General features: G+C 40.6%; 3 protein-coding genes across 4 annotated transcripts; 2 read left to right on the top strand and 1 right to left on the bottom strand.

Annotated features, from left to right (window-relative positions):
• Positions 1-4,403: 4,403 nt before the first annotated feature.
• Positions 4,404-9,191, top strand: LOC111658705 (serine protease 33). The gene is made up of 6 exons (XM_023411333.2): positions 4,404-4,766; positions 4,959-5,071; positions 5,258-5,337; positions 5,824-6,095; positions 8,306-8,466; positions 8,637-9,191. The coding sequence occupies exons 1-6, from the start codon at positions 4,721-4,723 to the stop codon at positions 8,889-8,891; spliced, it is 927 nt and encodes a 308-aa protein (XP_023267101.1). The 5' UTR covers positions 4,404-4,720; the 3' UTR covers positions 8,892-9,191.
• A 234-nt stretch (positions 9,192-9,425) lies between these two features.
• Positions 9,426-16,405, bottom strand: mapk7 (mitogen-activated protein kinase 7). Its single transcript, XM_023411332.2, has 7 exons — positions 16,209-16,405; positions 14,849-15,130; positions 14,556-14,721; positions 12,647-14,199; positions 11,457-12,562; positions 11,080-11,210; positions 9,426-9,764 (listed from the first exon to the last, which is right to left on the bottom strand). Exons 2-7 carry the CDS (start codon positions 15,123-15,125, stop codon positions 9,617-9,619), a joined length of 3,381 nt encoding a protein of 1,126 aa, XP_023267100.1. The 5' UTR covers positions 15,126-15,130; positions 16,209-16,405; the 3' UTR covers positions 9,426-9,616.
• On the top strand, positions 16,049-19,120 carry vkorc1 (vitamin K epoxide reductase complex, subunit 1). 2 transcript variants are annotated; one of them, XM_023411335.2, is made up of 6 exons: positions 16,049-16,108; positions 16,998-17,077; positions 17,389-17,505; positions 17,606-17,835; positions 18,240-18,349; positions 18,667-19,120. In XM_023411335.2, exons 4-6 carry the CDS (start codon positions 17,648-17,650, stop codon positions 18,876-18,878), a joined length of 510 nt encoding a protein of 169 aa, XP_023267103.1. In that variant the 5' UTR covers positions 16,049-16,108; positions 16,998-17,077; positions 17,389-17,505; positions 17,606-17,647; the 3' UTR covers positions 18,879-19,120. The 2 variants fall into 2 exon arrangements, with proteins under 2 accessions (XP_023267103.1, XP_023267102.1); XM_023411334.2 differs by lacking the exon at positions 16,049-16,108 and adding an exon at positions 16,430-16,518.
• The last annotated feature ends 3,830 nt before the right edge of the window (positions 19,121-22,950 follow it).

Below are 22,950 nucleotides of genomic sequence, written 5' to 3'. Positions count from 1 at the left end.
CCAGACAACTGACAGTATCAGATTAAACTTAACGTTCACATTAGTAAAGACTCATTTCCATTGATCCTCATTCGGACACTTAGAAGAAATCATTTTTAAAACATTGATAAAGCTTTGACATGTCCACATGCGTCTACTGTTGAATTATTTACTTTATTGTTACAGGAAAATTCTGAAACTGCACATAGAAGCAGATATTAAATAAAATATTATTAGTAATTACCATCATTAATATTGGGCTCAACACAGTGTTATATTGGTTAATCCCCTGAAATATTAAATATGTTTATACATCATGTAATTAAGAGTTATTTCTCAGTAATGTTAAGTTATAGTATTAATAATACATATTCTATTGATTTTTCTATTTGCTTGAGCCAATGATATGATGTCAAACATCAACAAAAATGTTATGTATCATAAGAATCATTTATGCTGTAAAAACATATTTCTAGATAATGAAGAGTATTAATATTAAGCTTAACATTACATTATATTTTAGATTTTCCAATTTATTTGAGACACAAAAGATCATTTACAGTTTGTATCATTAATTATCAAAACACATTAAACTGTTTGATAACCAAATGTTTGTTTGGTAAAGACGGGCAATTTTTTTTTATTGAATTATTGTATTTAATTTGATGACTAATATCAATACATTACATTTACATTTGATTTTTAATTACTTAAGCTACAAATTTTGTGTACATAATAATAAGCAAAATTCATGTAATGGACTGTATCAGTTGTAAGATGCTGTTTTAGAAAAGTATACTCATTTATTTTCTTAATTTTTTGATTCATGTTTTTCATAAAACACTGGAAATATTGAAAAATCTTCATATCAGTTTTTTTTTTTTTTTTTCAAATTGCCTTTTTTGGTAATCAGTCCAAAACTCAAAGCACAAATCTTTGCTTGAAAAATGACTTTTCAGTTGATCATCTAATCGATTATTTGACCAGTTGCTTCAGCTCAAATGTTTTTGCAATGTTCTTTTCTTAATGAGATATTGTCTGTGTTACAGAAGCCCTGCACCAGTGTTTTGGGCCTGTGAAGATGCTGTAGCTGGGCAGGTAAAGTGACCACAGTTTATTTTTTATACAAGAGCTAAAAACACTGTGCAGCGTTTGAGTTACAGCTTTTCCCAGAGCACCTGGGTATTGTCCCCAGACCACAGAGGTATTGTTCTGCTGCTATAACACACTGAGCTTAAAGCTGTGGGACAATAAACAAAGGCATTGTCTGGCCCCAAAGCGGGTTAAAGGAGCATCATACAGAAACCCACCACAATAGACACACAAGGTTTGATGTCAGGCGTAAGTAATGACGCAGGTATGACGGTATGTATGGTAGAGTCAAAGAGCGAGAGCGGAGTAGAACCGGGGTTTAAATATATCTCTTTGCAGCGGAAGGGAGAGGAGAAGAAGAGAGAGATGGAAGATGGAAGCAGGGAGGCAGAGGAGAGAGATAGAGAGAGTGAAGAGGAAGTATGTGACTTTGGGGTGGGTGTAGGGGCTTGGGGATGGGGAGGGTGCCAGCTTGTTTTATTTCCGGTTGACAAGACTTTGCGCTCCCTTTCTCTCTGTCGCTCCCTCTCTCTTTCATACTCTGCTATTCTTTCTCCGCTGCCCCCATTGCTCTGTCTCTCGGCCCCCCCTCTTCCTCTGTTACTTCCCTCCGAGACGTGCCTTGGAGAAAGGAAAGGACTTGACAAGTTCAAAGGTAAAAAGCAGTAAAAAGATCTTTTAGTTAAGTAAAACAGCCAGAATCCCGTTGTTAAAATACCCAAGTACAAGTACAAGTACAAGTACAAGTACAAGGCCAGCAAGTAAAAGTATATATGTATTATCAGCAAAATGTACTTCACCATCAAGCATCAAAATCAGTGCAAATTAGTGCATTTCAATACTTATAGCTGGTTAAGGTGGAGCTCGATACTTTACTGTATTTTTGAGTAGTTTCATCTATTATGATGATTCACGTTTTATAAACTCATCATATGTTTGTGGAAAATCAAAAAGCTACAATGTGGCGATAACAAATAAACGTGTCGGAGTAAAACATGTAACATTTCCCTCTGAAATGTTGTGAAATAGAAGCATGAAGAAGCTGAGAATGGCAGTGTAAGTCACAATTTGTACTATTTGAGTACATTTTTACTGAACTGAGTGCAAGGACAGGAACAGGAGACAAGAAAGAAAGTAAGTGAGGGAAAGCTGAGTAACAAAACTGCTTGGTTAATTAAAAACTAAGCCTAGAAATGTGATGTTAACTCTGCACACACATTTCTATTCCCACTCCCTGTTTTTCTGGCTGGTTTTGTTTTCCCTCTATTCAGAAATCATGGCTGCATCTTATTGTGTTCCAGTTGTTGGAATGTGGCTTAACCTATGTGATCCCTATGTGCTGAGTGCAATAATGTGTGTGTGAGAGTGTGTGTGTGTGTGTGTGTGTGTGTGTGACGGCGCGTGCTTCACTGCAAAGATTCATGTAGCTCCAGGACATGCATTTTTTTTAGTGCATCTTGTTAGTTCATTCCTGTCACCTCTCTCTCTCTCTCCCTCTCTCTCTCTCTCGCCATCCCTTGCTTTTTCAGCGCTGAAGGGGGGATGGGGAAGGGGTGGTGGACGGGGCCTGGGAGGGGAGGGAAGGGGGAGGCGGCGGCGGTGGAGGCAGTCACCATGGTTACAATGCCACGACAAATATTCATCAAGTCGTTAAAATAAAAACAAACGGGAGTGCATTATAATTGCTCTTACTGACTGGGTCCTGTAATGTGTTCATATATTATGAGTGAGAGGAGCAGAGTGGAAAGGGCTCACACACACAAATATGCCGTTAGTGATTAAAAAAAAAAGTGAATATCAGCTGACCTGGAGGCAAATGCATGTGACACACACACACACACACACACACACACACTCGCTGGCACTAACACACATCTCAGCTGTTTTGGTGTAACTTTATTTTTCCATTTACCTGTTTATGGAATTCCCTGTGAGTACTTTCGTGAGTCTCTCCTCTCTTTTCTCTTTGTCCCTCCATCTCTCGCTCTTCCTCTACTGTTGTGTGGCCCCAGGCGATACTGTGATGTGTCCTCCCTCTGTCCCTCCCTCCCTCTCCCTCTCTCTCTGTCCCTGTCACCTTCAATTGCTCTGTGAAACTAGACACACTGCCTGGGGCAGCGAGGCAGGGTGGGAGGGAGAGATAGAGGGAGGGAGGGAAGAGAGAGAAAGAGAGAGGGAAAAAGAGAGACAGACAAACAGCTTTATAGACAGACAGAAGGAATAAATATTTGGTGTCATATTAGGAAAAATAACCTCAGCCCAGATGTGTGGCACACTCTAAAAATCATTTAAATGACTTATGTTAATGATCCAAATCCAGCTATAGACAAACAAAACTCCATGATGTAGCACTGGAAACAACAGAAACACATATTTATTGCTTTCATACACACATCTACTCAATTTAGGACAGAGTTCGACCTTTGACCTGGGCCTTTTACCTGATAAACAGGATGGTGTTTATGTTGTGGGTGTGTGCTCAGTTTATTTACCTCTAACTGAGACCTGTACAACTGGTCTGTATTTCCCTCCAGGTTCGAGTAGCATAATGTGGAGGTACTGCTTACAAACATGTCAATCTGCAAATCTATAGAAAAAATATGAACATGTTATTTAAAAAAAAACATTGCACCTTGCAACTCCACACTGAAGCTGACCCGGTAATTATTTAGGAAAAATAAGAAAAACACATGGAGTAACTCTGTTATCACTTGGCTTGGATTGTAGGATACGATTGTAAACAACACGCGGAAGAAGAAAATGCATAAATGTGCAAACCGCTGCTCATAATCCTGCTCAGATCAAACACGGAACATACCAGTTAATTCAGCAGTGGAGCAGAAAATTTAGCTTACCTGTTACCGAATAAGAGAATCTGATTAAATTATCAAATAAACTCAGGAACACTGTCTGAAAATTCACAAGAGTAGGATTTTTATTCTTGCAGCAAGCGAACAAGTTACACACAAGAGCTCGCAGTGCAAATGTTCAAAGAATGCAAGATTCACACAGAATTTATACACAGAATATATGAGAGTGGCCACATTCTTGAAATGAGACAGACGCAATAGAGACTCGATTCAGGCCTTATCATAGATAATGTTTGGTTGTAGTGGAGGAACAGCGAAGGTCACTGCGATCCTCTCTGACAACTCCTGTCTTAAAAGTAAACACAATGATAAAAAGTTCTATTCAGGATAATACAGTTTCCCTTTAAGACGGTTATGTTTATCGTAAAGTATCACAACACATTCCTTTCATTTCATTGGCACAGGTGGTTGATGGGGGCGGGACAGGAGTTTTGATTGGGTGACTGGGAGGACACAGGTAGCCAGCTGATAGAGAGCTACGCGTTTATTATCCGAAACCGTGTAAGATGAAACGCTGATCCGTCTAGGAATCGTGTCGACGGTAAAACGCATGGATCTGGGATTTTAACAAATCAGTTCAATGATATAATAACTTTGTTTAGTTGGTTTGTTTTAATATAAATTTATAATTGCCTGAGTTTCAGTCACAAAGATATCAGAAAAAGCGGGAAGGTACAAGTAACGTTACAGAAAGAAACCTCGACATCCGTTCAGATATAAGTTCTTGTTTTGTTTCAGTAAAATCTGGGACACATTTTTCTGCCGCGAAACTTCCCAAAATGTTGTCGACATTACAGTTTCCAGCTATTTTTTGGTGCGTAACAGGTGAGTATCGATCGTGCACCCCCTCCCATCTTCTCCTGTTGTTTCTTTGTCCACCTATAAAACACACTGTTTGTTCTCTCAGCTGACGCAGTAGAGGTGAGTTTCTTTGTGTGTAGTATTGTAAGATGTTCCGCTGCCTCGGTGTGACTGAGTCAGGAATGTAATTTATGTTTGTTTTTGTTTTTTTTGTAGGTTTTTTCGCTTCTTTCGCCCAAGAATGCGGCCGACCACCATTAATGGAGGACAGGATTGTGGGAGGGATGAACGCAGCAGATGGGGCTTGGCCTTGGCAGGTGGATATACAGGTGGGTTCCTCTGAAACGGGCACGTCCGTCATTTACAGCATCTAAGTCTTCTGTAGTGTCAGTTGTGCCTGTGGGTATCTACATATGTGGTTCAGTGTGGGTTTAGTTTAACAAAGTGACCTGCTGAGAGAGGGATTTGCCTGTGATGCAGAGGTGACTCACTCTCTTTCTCCCCTCGGCTTCCAGACAGTCAGTGACGGTCATATCTGTGGAGGCTCCATCATCACAGAGTCCTGGGTCCTATCAGCCGCTCATTGTTTCCCCAAGTAAGAAAACTCAACCCAGACAAAAATCAGCAGGTGAACTCACGGCTGGGCACCGATCCACAGGCTCTCTGCTTCTTTAGTGAGATGTCTGAATCATTTTACTGGAATCCTGGTAACGGCCAGTGCAGTTTTCTTAAAGCCCTTCAGCAATATTTATTTATTCAAGGAGAATATTTTAAAAATGGTTGCATCAGATCAAAAACTGACAAAAAAAATGCAGATGTTATCATTTAATTCATTAAATTTTACCTGATGAAGGTCTGATGACCATAATGTTGTTAATAAAGTAAGCACAGGTGCACATGATTTTAGTTTTTTTGTTTTTTCTTTTGAAACAATTTTTTCCTAGACTATGACAAACATTAAGCCCATTGTAAGGAACACCTGCCTGCCTTAAATCCATTTAATGCCCTTTGACAATATAAAATTATAAGGTTTCGCATTTCAAGTTCCCCTTCCCGTTCAGTGTTCCTCCTCTTCTTTCAGTCCATCGGATGTGAGCTCTTACATCATCTACGCTGGCCGGTACCAGCTGAACGGTTTTAACCAGCACCAGTCATCGCATCGTGTGAGACAGGTGGTGATCCCGTCAGGTTACAGCGAGCCTCACGGCGGGAAGGATTTGGCGCTGGTGCAGCTGTCCAGCCCAGTACTCTGGTCAGATCGCGTCCGTCCCGTCTGCTTGCCCGCATCTGGCACTCTGTTCCCAAGTGGCATGTTGTGCTCCGTCACCGGTTGGGGGAACATCCGGGATGATGGTAGGGCTTGTTGAATTCTTTACATCATTTTAGCATTTGTGCCGACTACTTTTATTTAGCACTTTAATGTTTCATCAGTCACCAAAAAGCTTTTTTTTATTTTTCTAGAATTCTGGCATGGAAATACAGTCCTGACCATTAGTATTTAGACATTTACACATTTTTTGTTCTTCAGGCCCTTTGCTTCACACAATCACTTTGAAATGAAATAATAGATGCGACATTGAAGTGCTGAGTCTCAGCTTTAGTTGGGAGATAAAGCCTGTTTAACACATAGTGCTGAAAGTGATGAAAAGTACCTGGACAGATGCACATGAAGTCAAACAAAATCATCATATTTAATATTCTGTGGAGAATCCTTTGCAGTCAACGACTGCCTGACATCTTTGATCCACAGATGTCGGCAGATGCTTTGTATTTGCCTCCTTCAGCTGCTGACTCTTGTGGGGTCTCTCTGCTTGTACTCTGATCTTCATCAGGTGAAATGCAGCTCAGTTTTAATTGAGATCAGGCGACTGACTCGGCAAATAGCAATCCAGTGTGCCTGTTCCACTGAAGCCATACATGTCCAGCCCATACAAGAACAACCAGATGAGGTGATGGCTTTGGGCCATGAGCTATTCTTCAGATAAACCTTTTTGTTTCATCAGTCCATAGAACTTTGTTCCACAACTCTACTGGTTTCTTTCTGTGTGTTTTTTGTGAACTGCAGCCTGGCCTTTCTGTTTCTGTGGTGAATCCTCTGAGCTAGTTATGGTCATGAACCCTTCTCTTGATTGTTGACATGGAAACATGTTTGCCTGCATCCTGCACAGCATGCTTGAATTTCTGTGCAGTCATGAAGGGGCTTTTTTTTCACTATGCCGTTCATTTTCTGCTCAACAAGACTTGTGCTCCTCGATCCTCCAGGCCACACCTGCTTTTTAGAATGTACCTGACTGTTGATTTTGTCAAACCACCTGATTTTGATGCTTCTTTTGAGCCTAATTATTATCAGCTTCACCTGCATGGGTCACCTCTTTACTCAACAACGAACAACTAATGTTGAAATATCACAGCTGCCCAAGGAACCTTGTTGTGTCAACTTTTTGAACCCTTGTAATTTGGGCTCTGTGTTCAAAGGGCTATATCTCGCTCACAGTCCTTTCGATATTGACATGAACCTGCTAGATTTAAAGCTGAGACATGGCACTTAATGTAACATCCATTATTTAATTTCTACCTGAATGTGCTGAAGCATAGAACCAGCAGAGCAAAACATGTGTAACTGTCCAAATACTTGTGGACTGGATTGTAAATGCAAATGAATTATCATTTCCATGTTTGTATGACTGCTTTCCCTCATGATCCTTTTTTGCTTTTTCAAAATAAGTAACGGGTGGCGAGTGTCAGAAAGAAAACAGTAAGCGGTCATACGCTATGAATGATCTCCCTCTCTTTGCTAGAGGTATATAGTCTACATATCAGATGGGTTATAGAAGCCAGTCTCTCACCAGGAAGTAATATCTAGAGATCATTATGTTTGGATCATAATTTCAGTGGAGCTGTAACGTGACGTGATCGGACTGTTATTAAATGCTGCTTTCAAAATGGTGCCAAACAAGTTGTGAGTAACTGATATGAGCGGTCGTAAGCTTTTACACCTGAGGAATTCAGTCTGTTGTGTTGCGCGACTGTGGAGCACAATTGGATTGAATTCCAATAACACTTTTTTGCCTACATTTGTCATATTTGATTATAGATGTACCAAATGAAAAATACTGTGATATTTAATTCAGCTATCAATCCCTAGAATTTCTTTCTCGTGCAAAGATCAGTGTCTTGTGGATATTTTAGATGAGTGCAGTTGATTCTGATCCATGTTGGCTTGTGTTGGTTTTTATCTGACATCATACACACATAAATAATATTTACACACAGTATCCAATTGCAAATACTACACTATTCAAAGAACGCAGATTCAAGAGAACTGGTTATGTCTACATGAAGACAAAAACATTAAAACTATAGAACAGGACAACAAAGAATGTATGTCTGTGTTTTTACTTGATGATTTACACTGAACAAAAAAATACTAAAAGGTCACATGTCCTTTGAACCATACTATATAGTAGATGAAAGCTCACTGGCCACCTGTTCAGTTGCAGAAATTCAAGAGTCTCACGCTCCTTTTGTTCTCCATCCTCCATCTGTTCTCGTATCCCACTCAGTCCCTCTGCAAGGAGTCGGGACTCTGCAGGAAGTGCAAGTGCCAATCATCTCTCAGAGTTCTTGTCAGGAGATGTACCAGACGAACCCGACGGAGAGGGTGGACATCCTGTATGACATGATCTGCGCTGGATACCAGGAGGGCGGAAAGGACTCCTGCCAGGTACTGTTGCATCAGCTGTTTGTGCTGCTCTGTTTACATTCACAAATACATGGTTGTATGGATGAGCAAAACAAGAACCTGCACTGGGTAAACGTGGATTGCTACTTTTCTGCACTTTGATACCTCCCAGTGGTGAAAGCTGAGTGAGTCCGTTTGTGTTGTTTTTCCAGGGTGATTCAGGAGGGCCTCTTGTCTGCAAGATGGTGAATGGGACCTGGGTGCAGGCTGGGGTGGTGAGTTTCGGACTGGGCTGTGCTCACGCAAACCAGCCGGGTGTGTACACCAGACTGACTACCTACTCAAGCTTCATCGGCAACACGATACCAGAGATCAGGCTGTATGGCCGAGCTGATAGGAACTGGTGTGGGAGGGCTGCTGTGCTGGTCAGCTGTCTGTCCACTCTACTCATCCTGCTTCAGAGATAAACCACTTTGAAAACTGGAGTTCTGGGAGGTAGAATGTAAACCAGGCCAAATGAAGGAGAGTAATATCAGACATAAGTCCAATGTGATCCTGAATAATCAAACTAGAACACTGTATCTGACATGCACATGAAGCCATATTGAACAAGAAATGTACTATAATCTTAATTTTATAGCTGAAACTCTACATCATGATCTTTGAGTCAAAGTAGCTTTGATAGGTTTTTATTTTAAATCAGAATTATGAGATAAATAAGTTATGTCTTCTGTATTTAAAATAAATTGTTAATTTGATTCTTAAAATCATCTCAGTGCTCTGTTCAACCCCTGCTAACTGAGTTTGTATCATTTTACATTTGGACTGAATCTTCAGCCCTCGACTCTCAATACATGACATGAAATATTACAAACCTGTTCTTAGGAAAAGTCATTTTCAGTGCACAACCCACGTGTTATTTCAAATGTTTTCTTTAAATTAAATTAAGATAATTTTGAATTGTAGTGTAGTTCATTGAATATCCAAAGGCAGAGACGGGCAATGACACAGATTTCTTTATTATAAAGAAAGCACAGCAAGTCATAATGGTAAAAAACGTCTGACTGGTAGTGCCTATTAAAAAAAAGCTAGCTTTTAAATTAATTTGATAAGTCTTCATTCAAGGTTTTCATGCTCCAAAAAATATAAACAAATCCAAGTGTTATCTTTTCAAATTCCAGGAAAGGGAAAGTCAGGCGTCAGGGGGAATGGTATCAGAGAGGATCATGGGAGAGCCGAGCTGCAACTCCTGTTGCAGTGATTCCAGATCAGCTGGAGTCATGCGGTGAACCTCGCTCCAATCAGATAAGAGGGAGGCCGAGAGGGGCGCCGAGTCAAAACTGATGGAGGAGAAAAATGGAGAAAGCATGAAGAGTGGCGCTACTTTTAATCATACAAAAATATCTTCATAATGAATTGACCCACCACTGAAAGTCAGTCATGTGTGTCTGCAGCCCTGTTCAAATTTCAGGTGTTTTTCAGTGCTTGGTCAAAGCTCATAAAATACACTTTACACTTTGCTGCGTTGACACTTTTAGAAGTCGTTTACAGTGTAGCTTATTAAGCAGTCGATGACTAAATCACTTAAAGTAAATCATGAAATGGGAAAACATGAAACCCTGCTCCTGACCTGGGTTTAATACACATCTAACACCAGCTAATTTATTTGTATAATGACTTCTTTGAAACCTTAAGATATTAATGAATGGCCCACTAATATTAATTCGGGTCTTATCAGTTGTTAAGAGTTTCTGTCATGACTAGAGAGAATGATTGTAACCCTAATATTCCACAGAAAATCTTTTCTCGTTTCTGATCTGGAAAAATCAAACTCGAATCATATACTCACCAAGCTTAAACTAATGCAGTCTAATAACAGTCCTGCAATAAATCCTCCTTTCGTGATGGTCAGTTTTTGTTTAAACTATTTTAAGTGTTAATTCAACTGTCTGCTCATTTTAGAGCCTGCAGTTTGTGGTGTATTACCTAATACTGGAAAGTGTTTCTTTTAAAATTTATTTTAGGCCTACTGACAGCTCTCAGTATAACTGGTATAATTCAACTGTACATTTGTAGATGCCAAAATGACCATAAAGTTGATTCAACATCTCTCTAAAGTACTTGGCACAAGAGTTGCCACTGTATTTTGAACCCTGGCAATCTTTGTTCCTCACAGCTTATATATTTCCATGTTGGTCTCCTTTCTTTGCTTCATTGCTTACATAGTAAGCAAAAGTTACAAAAAGCAGGATTTTGGTACTAAAAAAAAGACTAACTTTGGAAGATATTCACTTAATATTATTAAAAGATTAGAAAAGGCTTCAACAAGGGATGTCTTTACAGCCAGTGAGGACAAGGAGGAACAATTACAGTAACCAGTAATTGTTTTAATGTACATATTGGCATGTGAGTATTAAGATACACTTGGAAAAATGTGAAAGTATACTTCTCTTTTCACCATGAAATCCTCAGAGAGAAGGTGGTAAAGTAAAGCATACAGCTACACAAGATCTGGTAAAATTCTTTGGATTAGCTGCAGCTGAAGTAGAACCACAGTTCAGCTGCAGAGCCACATTTTACTCAACTACAACTAAATACACAGCTGCAGGTAATAAAACTCAGAGTATCGAAACAAGCTCATGCTGTAGACCTCACCTGTCCCGGTCACAGTGTTGCAGGTCTGTGAGAGACTGGTTGAGAAGGTCATCCAGGTCGAAGCCCACGCCGTAGCCAGCGCCACTGCCTTTAGGGGTGACCGAGAACACCGGGGGTAAAATGTCCTCCACCTGACAGGAGAAAGGGGGGAAACATTAGGTCAACTGTACTTTGTATCCTTCACATCTGTTCAAGGCCAGCAGAAAATTGTGACATTTAAAGCTTGTATATATGTAGAAGAAAATCCTCTTTTTGTACATCTATAATGAAAGCAACACCAGTGCTCCATTATTACATATACTGTCACTTCTCTTAGGCCAAATCCTACTTCAGAAGAACAGTAGAATATATCAAAACACAGCAAAAGAAACACAAACCTGGGACTTTGACAGCTGCAGTGTTACTGTGTGGATGTCAGGGGCAGTAGAAGGCCCTTGCTGTCCTGTATCTGTGAATCCCAAGCTGGGATGAGGCTGTGACGGGACTCCTAAAGCCCCACAGAGAGGGTTTGTGGTCTGTGGCCCCGATTTCTCCCCTGCAGTGGGACACAGCTTCTCCATCGGCCCGGCGCTTGTAGTCGAGTGGGAGTTGAGGTTGTTTTGGCCGCTGATATCAACATTCCCATTTGTCTCTCTGGAGGTAAGTGTTGGAGCTTTAGTCAGAAAACTCTCCAGTGGAAGCAGCTGCGACTGAGGTTGAGGGTCCGGCTGGGTTTGACTTTGAGGTTGTAGCTGTGGCTGAAGAAAGCTCGACGGGAGAGGTTGCTGTTTCCTGTTTTGCTGTGGTTGTTGAAGTGGCCTTGTCTCTAATTGCTGGCCGCTCCAATTCCCCAAACAGTTGAAACCACTTTGTCCGTTGCTCTCATTGTGAGGTTTGAGCGTGTTGTTTTTAACAAAGCCACCAGTGACGGTCATTATATCTATCCCTCCACTTACAGCAACAACTATATCCGCTGGAGGTTTCCTCTGGCTCATGGAGAAAAGTAATGATGGTTGCTGGGTGCTGGGAGGCTGAAACAAGCTCGGCTGGTTAGGCTTGACTTGTGAGATTAACTGTTCATGAGACTGAATCCTCACCTCCTTGTCCGTGTTATTGTTCAGAGCACCTTGAGTGTTATCACCGATAGTTACGCCCCGGTGTGTGGTCACATTACAGTCCTTATTCTTTGCTCCATCGTTACTAGAAATCTGAGATTTCTCATTGCGACTGTCCATCATCTTTGTCCAACGCTGCAAAAGGCTTTTGTCGTTGTCACTCAGCAGAACCCCGCCCAGCGAGTCCCCCTGCTTTCCCTCTCTTCTCTCCTTTTCCTTCATTTTCCTCTCCCTCTCTCTTGCTCGTTCCTGCCTCTTCCTTCTCTTCTCTTCTCTTTCTCGTTGACGCTCCTGGGCTGTGACAGGCCGACGCGACTCTGGAACAGACGACAGGGAGGACAATATACCTCCTCCACCAGCATCCATGCCCAGTGCAGACGTACCTCCATCTGCAATGAAGACATCAAATTAAGCTAAAGGATGACGTGTGCAATAGTACACAAAAAAACAGACATTGAATACAATAAACTTACCACCCCTGGATTTATTTCTGAGAGCTGATTTCAATAAAGCTGCTTTAAGTGCAGCTTTAGTATCCTCTGAAATTGCTCCTTCTTTTCTGGTTCCCTCTCCTGCACATGGAGGAGGCCTGGCATTCTTGGACAGTGACTGTGAAAGGGACTGAGACAGTGACTGGGCTTGTGCCACAGAGAGAGAAAGGGAAGGCACAGTGGTGGGTAGGGGTGTCAGGGTCTGTGCTTGCGTTGCAGGAATACTGGTGGGAGCTGGGGTCATGGACTGGCCCTGGGTGGGCTGAGTCAGAGAAGCTTGACTGCTGGTTAGCTGCTCCTGTGCCTCACTGTCTCTCATTGTTTCTGAGGGGCCATCCTGACTTGACACTGGCGTTGTTAAATCTATAGTCTCTGGCTGACCGCTGTCTGAGTTGGCACTGGGCATGTCCACATCGACTGGGACACTTACATTTTTAGAGAGGAGAGGCAAGTTGTGGGTCACACGAGGCGGGGCAACTTCTAAAAGAGATGTGGACTTATTAAAGTTTTGCATCTGACTTGTAAATGCACAGCCCACTTTTGCTGGTGTGCGGTCTTGTTGCTGTTGAGATTTCACCTCACTCATTTGCTGCTGCTGTATCTGTGCTGCCTGTGAGTGTTGTGCCATGGGAACCAATGTGGATTTGGTCAGGTTGACAGTCGAGGCCTGAGCATTACACTGGTTACTGCTTTGTGCTGCAGCTCCGCCGTTCACCCTCGGCAAAGGCCTGAACTGCAACCTCTGACGACAGATCTGTTTGTTTCTATGAAAGTCCTGGATCTCCATCAGAATGGCCTCTTTAATTTGTTCCTTATTCATGGGAAGCTTGTCAAACTCAAAGTCGAAAGCTGGCACACAAATTGGCTCATCATCTGGGTCGTGGTACTTGGACAGGTAAGGATGCTCCAGTGCTTGTGTCACGCTGATCCGTTCACGAGGGTCAAAGCGCAGCATGGCCCCCAGGAGGTCCAAAGCCTGCGGTTCAGCTTGCGGGTAGAGTTTGGCCAAAGGCATAGCCAACTGTGATGGAAGACTCTGAACATAGGAGCGTACTCTGTCAGCTCTAATAGCACCAATTAAACCCTCAGGAGGAGTGCCTAACACGGCCAAAATTAGCTGGAGCTGGTGGACGTAGTGCTTCCCAGGAAAAAGCTGCTTACGCCCCAACATTTCAGCAAAGATGCAGCCCACAGACCACAAGTCGATGGCCAAAGTGTAGTGATTCAGAGACAACAGGAGTTCAGGAGCACGGTACCATCGAGTTGCCACATATTCAGTCATGAAGGAATGAGACTCCTCAGGGTGCGAACTGAGACCCCTCGCCATGCCAAAGTCGCCGATTTTTAGCTCACAGTTCTCGTTCACCAACAGGTTGGAGGGTTTGAGGTCACGGTGGATGACGTTGGCAGAGTGCACATATTTAAGGCCTCGGAGTAGCTGGTATAGAAAGTAGCGTGTGTGCTCTGGGGTGAGCGTCTGGGCAGAGTGTATGATCTGGTGCAAGTCGCTCTCCATGAGGTCCAGCACCACGTACCTGCAAACATGGGAAATGTTAAAGTGAGATGAGCTTCATTTAATAGGTGCACAATCTGCTCACATGACGATCAGAACTGAGGTATTTTGATGTACTGATGAAATGGTTTCAAATTGTGTTAGTTTCATGTTTTCAATTTCCAAATTCATACATTTTTTCAGATTCAAATTTTGTAATAATACTTGATCAGTCTTACTGAATCCTCTCGATGAGCAGAAAACTGAGCTATTTAAATAGTCTGATGGAAGTGTAGTTGTTATTCATTGACGTAAACCTACAGAGTTTTGCAGACTATCCTGGTCTGAGGTGTGTGTGTGTGTGTGTGTGTGTGTGTACGTGTGTGTGTGTGTACATACACAGACTTGAAGGCAGAGTGGGGAAGGTTTGGCTGCAGGATGTCTTTGATGGCGATAATGTTGTCATGTTTGAAGTGCTTGAGAATCTTGAGCTCACGCAATGTGCGTTTGGCATTTGTCACCACTTCAAAAGCATTGGAGATCTTCTTTATTGCCACCTGCTGGCCTGTGAAACACAAATGATTCAGAGAAAAAAAAAAATAGAAGGACAGGGTGTACAACTGAGTTTGTCAAGGTCAGTGAATTTACACACAGAATGAGTTACAGTGTGTTCTTCATCAAATCAGCCCTACCATTGTCCCGTCTCCTGGCAGATGAAACGACTCCATACGCTCCTGTGCCGATGGTTTCTATGACATCGTACTCCTCTCCAACGTCGAACTTCACATCCAGAGAGTGTGCTTTAAGCAAAGCCAAGTTTTTTGCTGTTGTGCTGGTGTCTGTGGTGCCTCCCGTTGCCTCAACTCCACGCTGGTTCTGGTTCTCTCTGCTTTTGTCGGTCGCCATTCTTTCGGGTGACATGGCAACAGGTTGACCGTTTTTACATTCTCCACCCTCCTTCGTCGACATTGTGTCTGTAAAGAATCAAAAATAGAAAAGTGAGAGGTATTTGTTGATATCATCTTACAGGTTATGTAATGTTAGTGAGCCAATGTTATTTTTACTGCTCATGTGTGCAAGTCTGGCACTTTTGTAATCCTTTTTTAGTGCTGTTAAATACAATTGGAGCTGGGCAATTAGGGTTAATTACAGTGCCTCTTAAATGTATTCACCCTCCTTGGAAGTTTGCATGTTTTTTTATGTCACAAAATTTAATGTAATTTGTGCCTTGACTTGAAAAGGGCTGCTCACTCCACCCATGCAACCTGACAAAGCTTGAGCTATTTAGCAATAAAGAATGGGGGGAAATTTGAAATTAGTGCCCAGATTAGAAGTGAAATAATTAATAATTATGCGATTAATTGACCAATTGGTCGATCAACAGAAAATGAATTGGCAACTAATTTGATAATCGATGAATCGTTTCACTGTCAATCAGAAATGCCAAAAAATATCTTGTTCCAGTTTCTCAAATGTGAGCATTTCCTGCTTGTTTGCCCTGTATGACTCTTTAAACTATGGGGAATATTTTGCTATGTTTTGATACGTAATAAACATGATAATAAAAGCAGATCAATCAAAGATGAAAATAATAATTTAGTTGCAGCACAAAGTGAAAGTGTCACAGTCGATAAAAAACATTGCAGCACCTTCTGGTGGGAAAACGTGAAATACATAAAAGTGACCCATGGCTGTCTGATAGTTACCAGCATTTACCTGTGTCCCTTCAATATTCAATCCTTGCTTTGTCAGCAGCTATGAAACAATGAGGCAAAATGTAGTACCTGTGAGCATTAAAACGAGCTGATAGGACAAAAACGAGGCGTGACTTCACACCCGTTAGGCCTGGCAGTCAAGTGGCCAAAACCTGTAGCTCTCGGTCGAAAGACGCGTCTACATTACAGCTGCTTACAAACGGACAGAGGGCAAGTCCGTGAGGAGCTGTCTTTCAGGTACCGCTACTTTTCTGTACAACAGAGGAATTAAATAAACTAACTCCATGATAAAGACCTTACCCACTTTATTTTTGACGCAGGGGCGTAGGCTAGTTACCTGAAGCTCGGGTTTTCTAGGTACGTTGAACCATTTATTCCTCGGTTATATGGCCAAAACGCAACATCACGGGGACGTGCTTCTCATCAACAGAAGAGACTTTCACCATTTGAACCAACCACGACACCTGAAACCATGTTTTTAATCCCGTAGTAACGCGGCTATGTCTTGTTTTTGTCTACCGCCTCCTCGTTACAGTTCCGTGTTCCGTTTGAGTGATATGTGGCGGACCAATCAGATGAGGTGACGTCCGAGAGACTGTCGAATAGGAGCAGAGGACGTGGTGGGAGGGTGGAGTCCATCGCAGATAGTAGGGTCTCTGTTTTTTGGGTTGTGGTGACGATGTTTTCCAGAAGTTAACTAGTTTAGGAGGAGCTACATTTGGACAAAATTACTTAAAGCACTTACATACACTGTTTATATGTGTGATGGACCTAGAATAATAATCGTGTAGACCAATTACCTTCCACTGCTATTACGAATAAAAAGTAGACCTAATAACTTATCTAATTGCAATTACAACAGTACTGGATCATAAACAGAGAGCCTGGTAGACAGTAGAAAAGATAGATAGATAAATTGATATATTGATTGATTTTATTTTATGAATATGCACCATGTTAGCATGATAAACTACATAAAAGACCCCTGCCAAATTAAAATGCAGGACCCATCTTAGTTGTTATTGTTCCCTAGAGGTGCTGATTTTCTAGGTGATTCTTTCTTTCTTTCTTTCTTTCTTTCTTTCTTTCTTTCTTTCTTTCTTTCTTTCTTTCTTTCTTTAACCAGATAATCAAATTAATTATAACCAGCTGACAGTGAACCTGGAGCTTTTTGGAGCCTGGTTGGTTCCAGCTTTCCTGAAACTGGTAAGGAAGTAATGTAATATCCAGTAATGTAATGCATATTGAGTAGCATACTTTGACTTTTGTAACTTTATTTATTTAGCTGATAAAACTTCTGTAAAATTTTGAATGCAGGAGTTTTGTTTGTAATGGAGTAGCCTATTTTTACACTTTGGCATTGCTACTTTTTAAGTAAATCTGAGTAGGCCTATTTTTTCCACCACTACTACTGATTATACATGAGGGACAGTGTTTGGACAGCAGATTGTGCAGTAATTATGTGCTGATGTTTTGAAGCACCAACAGTGAGGGCACTACTTACATTTTCCCCACAGGCCTGAAAGATTGAAGTCCACAGTAAATACACAGGAGACACCCTTCTGGCTGGTCCAACATCTGTACGCAGCTGTCCAATGACAGGCAGCGGTAACAGTCGACTGGACCAATCAAAAGTAAGAATCTGTCTTTTAACACGTCGACTTCACTTTGAGGGACAACTTACTGAAGTTTGAAAGGAAACCCTGAATCCGACTTTTTATTCATCTCCTATAGCTTTCTGAAGTCGTGATATAAATCTAAAGTGTCTATAACAAGATGGCAGCGGCTGGTAACCAGGGGATACCTAAATGGGAGAGAAAAATGCGGATATTCTTGTGCGTTTTTGGTTTGGTTCTGTCTGTTTATGCGCTTCACGTCGAGCTGTCCCGAGAGAGAAACCCAGATTACAGGGCGATGTGCGACCTGGGGGAGTCTGTGAGCTGCTCCAAGGTTTTTACCTCTAGGTAAGTTCTTTTTTTAAAATTTCTTTTTACTCCAGATTTTGCTTCAGTGTTTCATTTGTCCGCTGTTGTGCAGAACCAACAGACCTCGACCTCTTCTCTATTGAGCAATGCTCTTTTTTTTTCTTTTTTTTAAATTCTGCCTGTAAACTGTGAAATGTGAATATTTGATGGCAGCTCCAACCTCTTTCGTTGCCACGTGTTAAATTCCTCTGGAAGTGCTTCACATCAGCTATTTTACATTGTGAGAATACCAAGTGGATATCCCTTAACTTTTCCTGTCAAACTGCTTTTCATAAAATAATTTTAACATGTCTGATTATTTGTTATGCAAATTATAAAGCAGTGATGTCTTATCTTATCAATAATGTGCTGTTCTAACTGTTTCCCCTTTCTTTTCTTGGCAGATGGGGACGTGGCTTTGGTTTGGTCCAGTTCTTCGTGGCCAAAGATAATCCTCTGAACCAGCCCAACAGCTTGCTTGGCATCATATTTTACACTCTGCAGATGGGCCTTGGTTAGTCTGTCATTGTCCTCTGTAAATTATAGTGCAGTGCTGTGTTGTTAGGTAGAAATATTGTCTCTATTCCAGCATTTCTTGTGAACCATGACTGGCATTGAACTCTTGATACTTCAGTATTGCATATTTCGTTATATATTTTGTCTTTTGAAACGGTTAGATAGAAGCAAATCATTATATTTGATTGTTACTCAAAATTATTATTTGCAGTTAAGTCAAGCAATCAGTCATAGTTTATGTAGAATTTCCCAAATATTGTCTTTGTTGTGTCTTTTATTGATGGACTGAAATCCTCCTTTTTGTCCTTATTGCAGGATTGTCACTGTCCAAGAAAGCAGCATTGTTGTTGGTCTTCTCCTCCTGGGTGTCAGTGGCCGGCTCGCTCTATCTCGCAGCTATTCTTGCCTTTGTTCTGGGGGATTTCTGCATGGTCTGCGTGTCAACATATATTATCAACTTTGCATTGTTCTTCACCAACCTCAAACGACGGAGGGCAATTGAAGGAATGAAGGAAAAGGCTGGATAGAGCGTGCTAGTTTGTGAAATTCAACACCTTCTTTTTTTTCTGCTCAGCTGAAGCCACACTGGATCTGAAAAGTAAATTCTCTCCCACAGTACTTTTTTTTTTTTTTTTTTTTGAGGTACAGGACTGGATGTGCATCTACAGAGATTTGTAAGATGATTTTCAGAACACAAACCTTATAAAGCAGCAGTGATTTTTGTATATCAGTTTGCATTTTGATGCCAATTACACATTTTTCAACACGACCTGTTGTCTCATGTGATTTAAGCCTGGCTTGTGAAGTCCACATAAATCCTAAATCTGAATACACTAGTGTACAGTATATTACTAGGTGGTTAAAAAACAAACAAACAAAAAAACAGTGTCATGCAGTTACCCAGTCTTACCAGTAGATGGAGCCAAATGCAGAATATTATTTCAATTCAATTCAAATAACACCAGAGCTGTTTGGCTGCTTTCTCTAAAGATGTAAGGACAGTTACCCTTTGTGAGGGAAATGTCTTATTTCATAATACCTGATGGACTCAGCCATGAAATCAGTATTAGCATGTAATTCATGGTGATGGATGGTCAGCTTTAGTATTTGTATTTCACATATGGCTGAAAATAACAAGGATAAAACAAAAAGTCTTGTGAAACTCTGTTTTCATAAGCCTAAAGCAATAGTAAGGCCTTTTAGAAGCTTTAAGATAAAAGGCGCCTCAAGGAACAAGTTTGTATTTGAAGTCACATATTCACAAGTTTGCTCAATCACATTTAGCAAGTTACACTGTTGAATGCAGCTTCATACCCTCTCTCTAGAGGCACAGTCCTGCACAGTCATCACAGTAACACATGATAATATATATAAGGTCCGTCCTGTATACAATAGCTAAGTTGCTCAAAGTGCGAAAACTCACACTTTGCTGGCGTATATAGTGAATATAGAACTTTAGTCACACATGGAGAAACAATAGCTGAAAAAAAAGCTGCAGCAGTCTTGAGGGTGGGGGGGTTTTCTGACACTCGTTGCTTGCATGTAGCTCAAGTGTCAAATTTGCAGAAGCTGTCACTGAGATGGTGCACATTGGTGGTGCATTGTCCACATCTGCAGGTGTAAACCACTGCTGCTGTAACCCCTCATACCCATAGTGGTGTAGGCTGGACATGGGCGTGAACCTGAGAGTGTCCAAAGCGCTCAACACTCTCAACACTCATGTAGGAATGTATATTTTAATTATTCCACCTTAGTCCTTTTGAATTTGCTATAGTAGTTGAATAACATCATTGGTTAAACTATCAAGTGCTTTGTGCATTGAATGAGAATTATGAACACCAAATACTAGATGGACAGCTGGAGCTACATGACAAATATGAAGTGCAGGATAAAAGATGAAAAGGAAACTCAACTACAGTTGGAGACTTAAAGGCAGAAATGTTTGCTTTCCTTTTACGCTTTTGAACAACATTATTTGACTAGTGAGCTGACAATCTAATAATGCATTGTACAGAGAACCACAGGTGTCAATGAAACGGTTGGAAAGTGTTCCAGAAACTGATTCCTATTTCTAATTCTTTTAATGATTTTTCTTTTTTTTTTGTCCAAATATGAATTTATCCATTTATGGATAAATCCATTCACATTTAAATAATTCTATTGTCCAGTCAGATATCCATTTATGGATAGCGGTAGGCTATATGTTAATTCTTGCTTTATTTTGTTCACCTTCTTTTACCTATAAATCTGCAACTTTTCATTTGGTTAATTCTGGTGAAATGTGAATCATTTCTATTTCTTAGAATCATGTTGTCCAGTCATCCTAGTTATTACATCAGTAGTTTAGGATATCAGCCAAACTGTATGACTTCCCCTCTGCTACCACAGACCGCTGTGTCTGTCATCAGAGCATTTAATGAGTAATCACATTGTCCGCTTGTCCATTGTCCACAATGCTCTTTTATCTGAATTAACAGACTGCAGAGTCCAACACTGCACAAACATGTGGCTGATTAACCACTTTATTAAATAAAGAAAACAAACCAAAGACTAACAAGATAAAAAACATAAAAAGAATGTCTACAACAGCATTTTCTCCTGGAAAATGTGACTATTGCAAAAATATTCTGCTACTATGCTATTATCACATTGCAAATAAACACTGCAGATGATGGAAAGTAGATGGGTGAAGCATCTTTAATAAACTGAAAACATTTTTTTTTTTAAATCTAAAGTAAGACTGTTTAAAAAAGAAAATAGATATCCAGCTCTTATGGAAGTGTAAAGGCATGGGTCGTATTGCATTCTGTTAGCTGACATGAAAAACATTATTTTGATACTTAAAGTTAGATTGATTAGATAGATTAGTTAAGTAATCACAATTATCTGGAAAATTCTGTGATAATTGATCAATCATTTTTTGAGAAAAAGAAGAAGAAAATGTGCCGCTTTTCTCTGCTTTATGTCTTTGTAAAATTAATATTGACATAAAAAAAGACGTCACCGTGACCCTGGGAGAACTGGGACGGATTTTTATCCATTTTCTTATATTTGAAACATTAAACAATTAGCTGATCAAGTGAGGAAATAATAGACGGATTGAATGATATGACAAGGTGACATCTTGACATGACATGTTCGTTCCACATACTTGAAATGAATGGATGGCTGTGAACGCTCACACAGGGTGTTTCACAAAATGCCTTTTGAATCTACACCTTAGCGGAGGTGACTGTCAGCTGTGGGCTTTAGTGGCTATTGTCAGTGTTCCTCATACCGCTTGGCTTGTAGTGTGGACAGATGGCATTTTGAGAGAAAATCAACAAAAACTGTTGTTTTAACAAAACCAGCGCAGACTTCCACCGAGACCAACGTCAAACAACATACGTCAGACATCAGAGAAAAAAAATTCTAATTCTTAGTAAATGATCTGTGTCTGCCCTAAGTCTTCACGGGTTCTTCTCCGGCCAGTGCCACATCTCTCCACCAGGTTTGGAGCAAATCAGTTCAGTAGTTATTGTGTAATCCTGCTGACAAATAAACATTCGTGTCTAACTTTAGCTTTTTCTCTGATTGTAAGATGATCTGAAACCCTCACATGATTATTTACTCTTTTACTTAACCCCCTCACGCACTTTCCTTCTGTTCAGAGAAATTTTCCATAAAATCTAAGAGGACTCTTAATAACGGGTGACTCACTCAGTTGTCATGTGTGAATACTCACATCACCATGACATTGCTGCTTGTCCTCATTTCAAATAATGATCACAAACAACGGTTGAGTGTTTTGCTTCTTCCTAAGACAGTGGTCTGGTGTAAAATCGTGACCATGACATTTGCATTTTCCAGCCACTGAAATAAAGTGGCGAGACTGAACTTCTGAACTTCCTTCATTGGGTGTGTATGTACAAATCTCTCGAGTTTAATTAGCTTAATCATCCACTGCAAGAGGCCCCAGATTTTCTGTGACAACATCCAGATTTTTGTGACAACATTAGTATTTGTGACGGATGATAACGTGTCAGACCAAGAAAGTTACATACAGTAAATGTCCTGTTTAACAAAATGTGGATTTTTTTTTCCTTTGGTAGTTCGTCCTCTACAGTCACTTCTTAAATCACAGTCTCCCATCACTTTTTTGTCCCTGTTTTCTCTTCTTCCTTTCTCTCTTCCTCAAGTGAGTTGAGATCCACTCTGCAGTGTAGAAACTAATCATCGCAACATGTTCCAATTATTATTCCTTTGTTACTTTCTCTCGCTTGAATAAAAAAACAGAAAACAATGCCACTTCAGCATGTGGCCATCTACGTCTTCTACATCTCAGGACAGTAGTAGTATTTGCACATGAATTTGTGTTAAAATAAAGTGTTTTGTGCATTTTTTCTCTCATTGGAAGCTGGACTAACGGTGTTTTAAACACTTTTCTGTGCTAAATGACAACGAAAGTCATTAATATGTCCGAACATGACAATTCATTGGCCATTAAGTTAACCCAAGTTTCAAGCTAACAGTATGCAAGGTATGTTATGTAACTGCATTTGAAAAGGTCTTTCTCCTTACTGTCAAAATGCATATTTGTACTTAAACAAAACATAGAAA

This window comes from Seriola lalandi, unplaced genomic scaffold (genome assembly GCF_002814215.2).
Source record: "Seriola lalandi dorsalis isolate HSWRI2012SDOR001 ecotype SW California unplaced genomic scaffold, Sedor1 jcf7180002054464, whole genome shotgun sequence".
In the NCBI taxonomy this organism is placed as follows: Eukaryota; Metazoa; Chordata; class Actinopteri; order Carangiformes; family Carangidae; genus Seriola; species Seriola lalandi.
The sequence above is the reverse complement of the archived record's forward strand: the minus strand, read 5'-3'. Positions and strand labels throughout refer to the sequence as shown.

What these genes read in the sequence shown, in the direction of transcription:
- mapk7 (XM_023411332.2), bottom strand. Translation starts at nt 15,125, where the DNA reads ATGTCGACGAAGGAGGGTGGAGAATGTAAAAACGGTCAACCTGTTGCC. An exon ending in CAGAAATAAATCCAGGGGTG is followed by an intron (nt 12,563 to 12,646) that starts GTAAGTTTATTG and finishes TCTTCATTGCAG; the next exon opens with ATGGAGGTACGTCTGCACTG. An exon ending in CAACACTGTGACCGGGACAG is followed by an intron (nt 9,765 to 11,079) that starts GTGAGGTCTACA and finishes CTCCTCCATCAG; the next exon opens with TTTTGACTCGGCGCCCCTCT.
- vkorc1 (XM_023411335.2), top strand. Translation starts at nt 17,648, where the DNA reads ATGGCAGCGGCTGGTAACCAGGGGATACCTAAATGGGAGAGAAAAATG. An exon ending in TCCAAGGTTTTTACCTCTAG is followed by an intron (nt 17,836 to 18,239) that starts GTAAGTTCTTTT and finishes TTTTCTTGGCAG; the next exon opens with ATGGGGACGTGGCTTTGGTT. An exon ending in CACTCTGCAGATGGGCCTTG is followed by an intron (nt 18,350 to 18,666) that starts GTTAGTCTGTCA and finishes TCCTTATTGCAG; the next exon opens with GATTGTCACTGTCCAAGAAA.
- LOC111658705 (XM_023411333.2), top strand. Translation starts at nt 4,721, where the DNA reads ATGTTGTCGACATTACAGTTTCCAGCTATTTTTTGGTGCGTAACAG. An exon ending in GCCGCTCATTGTTTCCCCAA is followed by an intron (nt 5,338 to 5,823) that starts GTAAGAAAACTC and finishes CTCTTCTTTCAG; the next exon opens with TCCATCGGATGTGAGCTCTT. An exon ending in GGGGAACATCCGGGATGATG is followed by an intron (nt 6,096 to 8,305) that starts GTAGGGCTTGTT and finishes TATCCCACTCAG; the next exon opens with TCCCTCTGCAAGGAGTCGGG.